We start from the raw sequence: 12,990 nt of genomic DNA, 5'->3' as shown, positions 1-12,990 counted from the left end.
TTGTTAATTTAACAAAAAAAAAAAAAAAAAATTGCACAAAAAGTACAGAATTCCTGCACACGTTTTGCACCTAATTTTAAACGAAGAAATCACATGCTGTCCTACTTAAATGGCCGAATATGACACATCACAGAAAACTACCTGGCCTGCACAATATTTAAAATCTTGCAAACAAAAACACTGACATACTTATGGGAAAGACTCCAATTAAGACACGAAATACACAACTACACGACTCAACACTCTATGAAACTTTATCTGGACAACTTTTCAAAATCTCTATTCCTGTCATCTTTCAAAGCTGCTCTTGCATATTGTTGGAATGCGCTGCCACCAGATGCTACCTCGTGTGCGACATACAACATCTTTAAAAGGGCAGTAACAAAAGTACTTCTTGATGAGCAGGGATAGAGCCTCAGTACATATGATTGCATTCAGCATGGTTGCGTTCAAATCAAAACAAAATATATTACTAGATTTGATACTACAAACAAATAACTTTTGAGTTGTGTGAATGAGTATTTTTCTTTTCTCTATTTTTATAGTGTTAGTTACTGAAATATTTAGTAGAGATAAATGTAATTGAATACTTGTATCTATCATAGTAGTATTGTATATAAACATTTTTTTTTTGTTAGATTCATTGTATGTAAGTTTCACAGGTTAAGTGGTAGAAGAGGAGGCCACAAGCTCAACTTCTCCCATGATTAAAGATTTTCTAATTCTAATGTATCTGAAATTCTAAAGGACAAATATGTAGTCACAGACACTTCTGACTTGAAACAACCTCACTAAATTTTAATGGGCCATTACAACCCAGAACTGCCTGTGACTGTACAATATCTTTATGTTTGCAGCTACATTGTAGGCTACAGGCTACATCCAAAGGTTTGGTAAGATATTGTAGGATGTGCTGTTTATGCATAGAAATAAAAATGCATTTTCTATCTCAAAGTACGAGACATTACCTCATCAAATTAACGTCTGATATTGTCACTCACCTCAAAGGCAGGCCACACATGCATGACGAATGGGGACGTAATTGAAACACGCTAGCACTCATTTCATACACATACTCATTGTTAGAAAGGAGTATTAGAGGATAGAAATGTGCAACATCATACCAGACTGCTGTAAAAAATGTTAAATAAATAACACATTTAGAAAAAAAAACTGCAAGTATATTCCAATATTGTAAAATTTGTACAAAAATATTTTAATTACAAAAGTACGAGTATTATATGCAGCTTTCATGTTTTTATTTCTGTAAATAAATACCATTTCATTTGTTCAACATATACAATGGAGCCTTGATTTCACATTTTTCAGGGAACCAAGGTGCAAGAATGTAAAATGCGGGAAAACTTTTTAACATTTTAATTCATTGGAAAAATGAAGATTGAATGTATAATGTGGAAAAATGTAAAATTAGGGTTCCACTGGAAAAAACTATACTGCCAATATCTGCATATTTAAAATAATATTTACACATCCCATAATGAAAATGCAAATACTCATAATTGAAATGTACGTATAAGTTTAAACTACAAGTGAGAGCTAACAAGAAAGGTTAATTTGTTTTGACTTGGATGTATGCAACTGAAGCAGTGTAATGCAAGCAAGTATAATGTCTAACCAACCAGACACAGTTTCATCTTTGCATTAACTTATTTTAATTCTATTACTACAAACTGAGTAATAAATTACGGCTCCAACACGCAATCAAACTCAGGATTAGTGTTCCCAGTGCAGACATTAATAAACCTGAGAACACTTTAGAATAAAAGTTTTGCATTACAGTAATCAATCATCTGCATACCATGCTGTTTTCATAATCTTTACGTATCATCAGCCTGAGTTTCTTGAATTGCTTAATACACTTTCATGCATCATTTCGCTAAGCATTCTAAAAAAAAATCTGACTGCAATCAAATAACACTACAGTAAACAAAACACCTTAATCACACAAACACACACATGTACGTATACTTTTACAAAACATAATTTTCTCCCTGATGTATCATTTTTTCAGAGTCTGATGATCCTCTCAAACTGCAAGCTTGGCATTAAAGATGCAAGGCACTTCTTTTTAACTCTCATCTTAAAGAAACACATTTTATAACCATTAAAAATTAATAACTTCACACAACTAATCAATACGTAAGATACACATTTACAATACTAAACCTATTTTTAATCTATATTTACAGTGACAGCATTTGTTCACTATGAACAAGTAAAGGCACATAATATTGTACATCATATTCTATGCTAAAAACATTACTTTAAATCAGGTACAGAGTTACCACAATGGTTAAGATTAGACACACATAACTGTTCAACACATAAATGGAGAACTGTTCTGGCTTCAAAAGTCACAACGGTTTACTACCACAATGTTTGTGGGATATAAATATTACACACTACTTCATTGTCTCTTAAAAACAATAAATCATTTATATCCAGTGATGCAAATACAATTATAAAACATTATTTGCCTTGAAAGTTCACTATCTAACTATCTGTTACCTTGCTGTTAAATATTTTAACGATTCTTTGTATATCTTTATTTTGAAGATGGTTGTTTTGCTCATTGTCAACCTGTCTAACAGAAGTGTTTCCAACCTCTAAACTATCGCCTCCTTCCATACGATTATTTACCTGAAAATAAAATGTGAACTTAATGTATATTCCCAAACATACTGGAAAGTACAGAGTTGGGCAGAATATTATAAGTAACAGAAGAAACTATTTAAACATACCATGACAGGGTGGCCACTCTACGACCAGGATAAAAATCAAGCATAATTCCCGGTTCTCAAGGGTACATGCAGATGTTTTCTCCATTTCAACCTTACATATTACCGCACAGCCTCTCACCACCACACAAATATATTTACAATGTAAAGGGTCTGTGTGATTCCAATGCACCCAAAAATTCTAATTCAATTAAATTAAACGGTATATATACACATATAATTTAAAGTGTAGAGTTTACATTCGCCATTTCGCATACTCAGACTCGCAATACATGTACAAACATAAGTCTCACATGTTACGGGATATGCTAATCTATAAAAAATTGTTAATTTAAAAATCAAATTTACCTAATCAATTTCAAGATATCTTATCTCGCAATAATCTTACGTCTGTCAGATAGATTGTTCTGCAAAGAACACCAATAAAATAAACGGATTGAGATAATTCTGTTTTACGAGGGGCGTTCAAGTCAATCGGGGACTTATTTTTTTTCCAGGTTTAAATAGACGCCTAGGCTGGAGGTTTTGTATGCAGTAGGAACTGGCAACTGTGTGCTGTTACTGGTAGGCGGCGCTTATTTCCCGGGCTTCTGCATAGACCGTTATTCAAGATGGCGAACAACAGTGTGGACGTCTACATGGAACAGCGTGTTGTGATGAAGTTTTTTAGTGAACGAGGACAGAAAACCTGCTGAAATTTACAGAAGACTTCAGGCTCAGTACGGTGATGAGACACTCTGTCGCAGTAAGACATTTGAATGGTGTAAGCGCTTCAAAGATGGCCGTATCTTTATTACTGACGATCCCGGTCGTGGTGGATCACAGCCCACGCCAGTCATTCCTGGGAACATTCAGCACGTGGAGCAGCTGATCCTGGACAATCGTCGCATAACCTGTCGTGAAATTGCAAGTGTCAATACTATACTATCAACAGTGAGTATTACTGCAGTGTTCTGCATGATGTGCATAAGAGTTTATGGAAGAAACGTCCGGGTTTCATCACAAAGGGTGTTCTCTTTTTGCAAGACAATGCACGACAGCATACCGCTCAACGCACATTCCAGGAAATCGACTGGGAGATATTACCACACCCCCCTATAGTCCTGACTTAGCGCCAAGTGATTTTCACCTGTTTGGAACCCTGAAGGAATTCCTTAGAGGAAAACATTTCAACACTGATGATGAAGTGAAGAATGCTGTCCTACAATGGTTCCGCCGTAATGATAAATCTTTTTATGCCGAAGCATTCCAGTCGTTAGTTAAACGCTGGGATAAGTGTATAACTGTAGCAGGAGGTTATGTGGAAAAATAAATCCAGTTACCACACTTTGAAATTTGTTCTTCTATTTTTTAAAAAAAAAAGTCCCCGATTGACTTGAACGACCCTCGTATTTTCCTTCCTCGATAAAAGTAAAAACTAAACTGTGAGAAACTTACTTCGGGGCATTAAAACATGTATGGGATTTGGATTAATAAAAGTGGCAAATTTTCACGTCTACGGACAAAAATTCATGCAGAATTCCTGGGATTCCCGATGAGTAGTCACACTGCATAAGAACATACGTGAAGATACGCCACTTTATCATCACAGAATGAATAGCTTGTTTAAGTCATGTAGTGCAGATACACGGTTTGCACCTAGGGTGGCCATGAACTAAAGGGAGATTTTCCAACTTTCGGCATTGAATTTAAGGCAGACTTAGTTGTGACAAATTTGTGAATTTTTGGCAGCACGGCACCACTCCAGCAAATGTTTATGGAATAAATAATATTAAACAAAATAACTAATTTACATTTTATATAATATGCTTATCAAAATAGAGAATAAAAATTTACAAATTTGCATGTTTCTTAGTGCTAAGAAATTGAAACTTTAGTAAACATAGTCATCATGTCCATGTTAAAATGTGGCTTAGTCTATCTTAACAATACAGTGATATATGAAAATGAAACAGATGATTGTGGGCTGAAACTATCAGAATGAATATTTTACATGTCTACGATTGTTGTCACATTAAAAAGATATTCCATTGTAAGAGCTCGAGGATTGATTTTTAGTTTGATTTAGTTGGTGCTTTAAGGCGAAGAGGGACAATAACGCACCAGGCATGCATTTATTCCCATATCGTCGGAATGAGCAATGCTAGTAAAAAGATCTCCGCCAGAAATGAAGAGTATGAATTTCTCCCCATTTGGCAAGTGGAAGCGGTTTCTTAAGTTGATTATTACGCCTTATGCGGTCTTTGAAAAATATGATGAATTAGTATTTACAGAATCCCATGTATTCCTTATGGAGGAGCAACTTTAAATTCAAGTTACGGCTAAACCAATGGGAGTTTTGTATTTTCCTTCTGAAAATATAATCTTCAATGGATCCTCTACCCCATCATATGTTTTTTTCCGCCATCGGAAGTTTGATATTCCCAAGAGTACTAGTAAAGTAATTCTCCCATATGCGTAATGTTAAATTTCTGCCTGCCTGCTAGCTACCCACGGCACACGCTTCACCCCTCGAGGCTCGTCGCGGAGGGCAGAGGGGGAGGGGCGAGAAGAGGTCTGTCTACTGGTCACCGAACGAGAAACACATGTTCGTTTTAGAGGAAAAATATTTCTGAAGGGTCCTCCAGAGTAAACAAGCTTGCAGGGTGGGATTCGCGACAGGCAAGAAGGCCGTGGAAGCTCTGAAAAGTAGAGACGGTAGAAAAACAAAGCAGACAACAGGGAATAGATTTCAGGTAGAAAATCAGGAAACATATTATACAGTTTCTTGTAATATGCAGTAACGTACTTGAACAAGCCTGGAAAATTACGGGCAGAATGCAGGAGAGGCATGGAGTTATTATAATAATTATGTAATTCTTCATGGATTTGTCTCAATGTATATGTAACCGAACAAATACAGTACATATTTACATTATATCCATATTTATTTGGTTTACCATTGTTTAACTATTGTTTTACTGTAACTTGTACCTCTCCTCATTGCAATTTTTCGTTTCCGCACAATATATATTAAACTATGGGAAATCTCTGCTTCAAGAACGATGATTTATTAGTGCTGGGGTGGGAAATAAAACTGTGTTATTTTGTTCACAGGGCTTTTTTTTAATTTCCATGAACAAATTGTCCGGATAATTTTGGGATGCTCTGTGACTTCGGACGATAAATAGACAGGTTTTTGTGTATTGAATGTTTATTTTGCTTTTACTGAATGTGAATTTCACACTGAACGTATGTTTAAAACGAAAAAAAATATATACTTTACATTTCCTACTTTCAAGCATACTACTACAGAGTATTCCCTGACATTCGCTACGAGACTCGGCGCAAAGCTGCCCGGCATCAGCGCTTGTCTTTCCCGGTGAACGGGTCAGCGACAGTCGCTAGAATCGGCTATTAAAATTACAGTTTTCATATTGTGTACTAACCTTGACTACAGAAGGTGTTGAAAATGATGTCCCTCTGCTGCAACACATTCCTGGCTTCTCCGAAGGAAATTGACATTTACACGTGCAAGTTCGTCTTCTGTCATTCTCCCGATTTTTTGTACAATACTATATTTTAAGTCACGGATGGTGTGCGGATTGTCTTTGTATACTTTATTTTCCCATTTTTCTTTCCACTTTTATTCAGAACTGACCCTGTTACTCTAAACTTTTTTACGAGGTTTAATATAAGCGACTGTCGCGGATCCATTCACCGGGAAAGACAAGCGCCGGTGCCGGGCCGCTTTCCGCCGAGTCTCATAGCGAATGTCAGGGAATGCTCTGTATTTTGCCGAATTTACTTTCCATCATGGAAATGCTTTGGAAATGATCAGAATTCCATCGAATACTATGTTTACTTTTTCTTCGTACAAGGGAACTATTTCAAACAGATTCATACAGTGATCCACAAATAGACAAATTTTGTCAGATTTTTTCGTGTATTTTTCATACATTATGCTTTTCAAGGAGTACTGATTGTAGCCGCTTGTGCGTCATAACCGATGAGTCCTTGAGGAACAATCGACTGGCTAAGCGTGACAGTGCCAGTGACCTGGCTCCAGGGTCGATTCCTGCTGGAGGCACATGACACAGTGGTTTCGATCCTATTTCAAGCTGTAGGTCTAGTCCCGATTTGCCTACCTGAGCATAAAGTGGATCTAAATTGCACTTCAGAAAACTTGTAAGTGGTATGTTTTCCATCGAAGTTCATTCTCTATGTATGTATGTATGTATGTGTGTGTATCAATCCTTTTCTGAAAAATATCCGGTTTCCTTGCATCATTTATTCATAAACTCCTCATTTGCGAAGAATGGGCAAATTATCCAGGCATTCTCCAGAATCTAACGTTTACACTGATAGATGATACATATCAGTATTTTTGTTTCCTAACTTCTGTGACTGTAACAAAAGATAATCAGTTTCAATTTCCAATGCGTTTACAAAATTAAACCCAATTTTCTTATGTTATTACTTAATTAACCCCTAATCTGTAAGTAATTATTAATATACTGTATATAGTATATATGTATGGGAGAGAGGGCCAAGGCCCTTCGAGGGCTGTTAAGCCATGGGTTATTTTATATATATATACAGGGCTCGAAAAATCCCTGTCGCCAGGTCGCCATGGCGACTAAAAAATTCAGCCTGGCGACTGTGATATTTTGCTGTAGTATTGTCGTTTTCTTTAAGTTTGCATGTACGAAATTTTAAAGATTCCAAGTTCAAATTGCAGTACAGCGTAAGTTAGCAATTTTTTATCAACGTATTTAGCAAATGATTTTTTTATCAACGTTGTGAACATTCCATGGAATCAGTAACAATTTCTTACTCTTTGTCCTCCAACCCCCCCCCCCCCCCCCCCCCATTTCCAGCTTTCTCACACGATTTAGCGATGTTTTGAATACGGTGATGTTCAGCTTCTTATAGATTGATCGATTTTTGATTGACTTCCTTTATTTTACTTCGCCTTTTGTGCCACTTTTAGCTAATTTGCGAAGATGGGGATAAGTGATATGATGAAATTGATGAATGAACACACACAAACATCCACACCTAGGCCGAAATTCGAACCCGTAACCCCTTGCTTCGTATCGCGATGTGCTAACCACTCCGCCACGGGGGCCGGCTCAGCTTCTTGTAGTATGCACAATTGCTAGTAGGTGGTTTCTTGGCGCCTGCTTTTCAAAGCTGGCGCCTAGCTCTGAAGAAGATTTTTCGAACACTGAATATATATATTCACTGATACTTTATTTTCTAACTGTTGTCACTGTAACAAAAGTTACCTGCCCGACCCTGTGGCTGAGTGGTTAGCACATCGCGCTGCGACGCCAAGGGTCCCGGGTTCGAATCCCGGTCGGGTATGGTTGTTTGTGAATGTCCATTTTCATCCATTTCATCATTTCATCACTCATCCCCATCTTCGCAAATTAGCCAAGAGGCACAAAACGCGAAGTAAAATAAACTAAATCAATCAATCAATCAACAAAAGTTACCTCTTTCTGATACATTTTCAAGGACAAAGGCAAGAAGTAAGCGGGGTGAAAGTTTGTTGGGGAACTAACATCCGGGACATTGGTTGCTACTGTAGGAATGTCAACATTTATACAGTAATTTGAAAATCATTTGTTTCCAAGAGTAAAAAGAGAGGGCGTCGTGCTAGTATAAGATGTTAGTAACGTCATGGGACTTACAGGTACGAATTCCCCTACATGTTTCGAACCTTCTGTATCTTTATTTACAAACCCAGGCCAGTACTTCAATTTTTTATACTTGGTTGGAGTCCCGCTTGGTTTTTAAAGTTTTGCTATTTACCTTTAGGTTTTTTTGCCACTTTTTACTAATGTCGAAGATGAAGATGAGTGGTGATGATTCGCCGGCGGATTTTTGCATATTTTTTTCCTTGAGGAAAATCCACATGCTGTCAACGAATTAATTCATTTGACTCGATTTAAAACACTTGGTGCATATTTGGGTTTGATGTTCATATTAATTGCATATATTAGAAGACTTGGCAGTTTCGTACCAGGTGTACATTTATTTCTACATCGTCGGAATGGGTACTGCTACTAAAATATAACCATACCACATGATATAGTGTGAATTTCTCCCCATGTTGCAAGTGCAAGCGATTTCTAGTTCATTAGCAATACACTATGTTTGAAAATCATGATGAATAAATGTTTATAGAATCCCCTTCATTCCTTATGGAGAAAAAAACGCAACAACTTCACTTTACATCACATGACGGAAATATTCAATGTGATCAGTTCATATGCCGGCCTCCGTGGCAGAGTGGTTAGCACGTCGTGTAGGGTTCATCCCGGGTTCGAATCCCGGTGAGGGTATGGGTGTTCTTTGTGAGTGTATCTTCACATCTTCGCGATTAGCCAAAAGTGGAAAAACAGCGAAGTGAAATGAACTCAATCAACTCACATTGTGAAAGGATAGTTGATTTATTATATTATGCATCTCTGCGCCATTGGAAGTTTGATATTCCCAAGAGTATAATAAAAATAATACTCCCATGAGCATTTTCTCAGATTCCCTACAACCATCTAACGATAGACCCCTCCCTTGCCCCAGTAAATTGTGTTGTGACAAATAGTAGTTAATAATAGTAAATAATATAACATTTTGATCTTTTTTCCGAAGGAAATATTATTGTGGAGACCTTCGTGGTTTAATATTTGTGAGCCCTAGATCATGCAATATGCACAAATCTCGATTTCTAGAACAAGAATATGTGCCGTTCAAAATGTTCTGGGTATATGGTTATATACAGAAGAGGCGATTGGGTGCCAAAACTAGGAGGCAAAGGCAGCGGCGGCGCCTGGATTTATCATCTAGGGGTGTTGAGGGGGTGCGTAAAGAAATTTAGGGAGTGCGATCAGGCCAGTACCAGGATGTTTTTGAGGCGGGCCAAGTCCGAAACCTTGGTTATATATATATATATATATATAAATTGTCATGAAATATAACATAACCCACAGCTCTACAGCACCTTGAAGGGCCTTGGCTTACCTACCGACTGCTGGTCTCCCTCCCACACTGTTCCTCCGTCACCTGTTTATAGCGTGGAGGTCTCAGACCAGTATTGGGGTGACGGGTGATCAGCCCGACGAACCCCCAGCCGTTGTTGTAGGTCTTCTCGACCGGGTTACGCTCACTCACTCGTAGCTTCCCAATTTCCTCACGATGGTGGGTTGCCACCGGTCCTATACGTAGGCCGAATAAATTCCGACCAGAGCCGGATTCGAACCTACGCCGTCCCGCAGCAAACGATCTCAAGACGAGGGAACGCCTTAACCCGCTCGACTACGGAGGAGGACTGTCATGAAATATATGTCAATTATTAAATAATTAATATCATTAATTAATTAATTTATTTATATATATTTATATTTATAAACATATATAAACAAAATTACTTTGGTACATTTATAAACTAGCAAATTAATTCCTTTGACTGGTTCAAAATGTCAAGAAATTAGAAGATAGGTGAAATGTTTCACTTATTAAAAACATTTCACCTATCTTCTAATTTCTTGACATTTTGAACCAGTCAAAGGAATTAATTTGCTACTTTATAAATGTACCAAAGTAATTTTGTATTGCTTTTTATTAAAATGATAATTAAATTTTCATACATTTATTGTGTTATGCTTCTATAATGGTGTAAATCTATTAATGGTCTCTCGAAAGGAAATATTTCCTTATCAGAGTTGTAGCTAGAGATTTCAGTGTCCAGGACGAGAATGATTTTCGCACCCGTGCACCAAATTTGCACCCTCCCCTACCTAGACGTAGCTGGCATACTTAGACATTGTAGGAATTTTATGCACCTACTCTTTTCCGTTGAATTCGATGAAAAGAGAACATAGCATTCAAGAAATGTGACTAATAGAAGAACAGTCTTCATTAAAGCAGTGTGTGTTATTGTTCACATCTGCAACATCGATTGCAAATTAAAAATAACTAGGTGGATGTACAAAAAATGAGAAACTTTAAAGACATTAGTTTCCTATTAAATTAACCTGTAATGCTATGTTTTATTCCCGACGAAGGAAGGTGAGAAATGTACGAGAAATAACAGGTCGGTCTAATTTCTATGATCCAGGGGCCTAGGGTGACAATGACAACAACCTTCGCAGCTACAGCTCCATTTCTTACTAGTCCAATTTGATATAATTTTAAAGTCTTATCAATGACTGTAGAAGTACTTTTTTACCTAATGCTGTTACCAGCCCTAAAAAAAGAGGGAGAGAGAGCAAGAGATGTATGCAACATTCACACACAGGCTGACATCATTCTTTGTCATTCCTTCCTTGTATGTATTCGTACCTTGAATGTATCCACCAAAACTATGGAATTATCCTAATAATGAAGAACATGTCTGAATGTGAATTAACCACAAAAAGAGAGCATTTTCTGAAGACTGCAGTTCGAAAAAAGTCAAAAGAGGGAGCAAATATGGTGAACTGTCCCGACCAAATTGGAACATTTACTAGCTTCGCAGAAATTGTTATAAAACTAAAATTACTAAGAAACTAAAATTACTAAATATAGTAGACTGCAGACTTCTGCATCTCTTTAGAGACAACCTATTCATTTATACAAGAAGAAAATCTAAATTATTGCAAAATCTTAAAAAAAAATTATCCATGTTATTTTTGTAGGTTTGCATCAAAATATTTCATGGTGATGGGGGTGAGCGGCTGCCACTTCAGGACCAAACGCACAGTGGACAGGAACTTCGACTTCGTTAAAATCCAATCTGCCACACCATCTCCAATCCAACAATTAACTGTAAAATTTCTTCGTGAATATTGGGCTTCTAATTGTCTCTGAACTTATTGGAAGACAAGGATTATATTGGGATCATATGGCTTGGAAGAACAGGAAGAACGTATTTAGAAGGGGGGGGGGGGGGTCTGGACGCCCTGAGAGCCTTACCAAGTACTAAAATGAAGTAATGAAAATATTAGCATTTGTCGATGGTTATTAATTTCCTCTGAACTTTTTAGAAGGCAAGGATTATATTGGGATCATACGGCTTTGAATGACACTACAAAGAGGATTTATGTGCACTACTACTCAAAATAATTTATGCAAAAAATATATATCAGAAACTCACTTTTCTCCAACTACATGTAACATCATTTTTGTTATTCGGTAAATATTCAATTATTTATCTATTTGACATAATTTCATTGCCAGGTCACTTGTTTTTATGTAAATTATTTCGATTTTAACTACAGATAAGCTACGTAATGAATATGTTCTGTTATATCTCTATTCTTATAGTCATTTTACCTAATCGTGTAATAATAATATAATATTAATTTATATATTGTAATTAGTATTAATTTAATTTTATATAATAATTTAAACATTACTGTTATTAAATATTATTATTCCTGAAAAACTTCGTTCGGACCCCCCCGAAACATATTTCTAGATACGTGGCTGATATATATATATACAGGGTGGGCCAAAAGTCGCAATACATAGGACAAATAAATATGTTGTGATAAGAAACAATGTATTCATATAATATCCTCTACGTGGTTACCATTGGTTTGCAATACGTTTCTTCCACTCTTGATGAACACGCATTAGAAAGAACACTTTAAAAAATAAATAAATAGAAAAACTTAAAAACAAAATGGTATTTTCCTATGTATTGCGACTTTTGGTCTACCCTGCGTGCATATATATAATGGTTGTATACACGCACACACATCTCTCTCTCTCTCTCTGTGTGTGTGTGTGTGTGTGTATTCTTCGCATTTGGCTGTTTTTTACTTTTCGGACGCTCTTTATAGCTCACATTTTTAGATTGCGATTTTCAAATCAGCACTGTTGGAGAAGGACAGGAAACTTATAATTCGGTAGAAAACGATAGTTTACCGGTTGACTGAAGGGCAGGTTTTGGCGACTAGTCGATCGAGACTGAGATGGCTGTTTGATATTCGATACCCGACTTTCAAGACTAGTCGGTATGGTATCTGACTGCCACGCGGGATACCCGGGTTCGATTAAGGTCGGAATTTTTCCGGCCTTGTCCTCACTTAAAAACGGATCCGGTTTTCACCCAGCCTCAAATCAGTGGTTACCTGGAGGAAACCGTGGGAGGTAAAGGCGGTCGCAGCGTGATGCTGATAACATCACCTCCAAAGCTGCCGAGATCGAGAATATGTGGGGCCCTATCCCCCACATCCACTAAATGTACCTCCTCGGCACG

At 37.0% G+C, this 12,990-nt stretch overlaps 1 protein-coding gene across 1 annotated transcript in view; it reads right to left on the bottom strand.

Annotated features, from left to right (window-relative positions):
- Positions 1-1,236: 1,236 nt before the first annotated feature.
- LOC145997114 (C2 domain-containing protein 3-like) overlaps positions 1,237-12,990 on the bottom strand; it is a 123,702-nt gene continuing 111,948 nt past the window's right edge. Inside the window, exon 18 of the mRNA XM_083133740.1 lies at positions 1,237-2,661. Within this exon, the coding sequence (XP_082989866.1) occupies positions 2,515-2,661 (147 nt within the window). The 3' untranslated portion in view covers positions 1,237-2,514. The remainder of the gene's footprint in view (positions 2,662-12,990) is intronic.

The sequence above is a fragment of the Lepisma saccharinum genome, chromosome 13 (genome assembly GCF_977018435.1).
Source record: "Lepisma saccharinum chromosome 13, izLepSacc3.1, whole genome shotgun sequence".
In the NCBI taxonomy this organism is placed as follows: domain Eukaryota; kingdom Metazoa; phylum Arthropoda; class Insecta; order Zygentoma; family Lepismatidae; genus Lepisma; species Lepisma saccharinum.
This window is presented reverse-complemented; position numbering and strand designations above follow the sequence as displayed.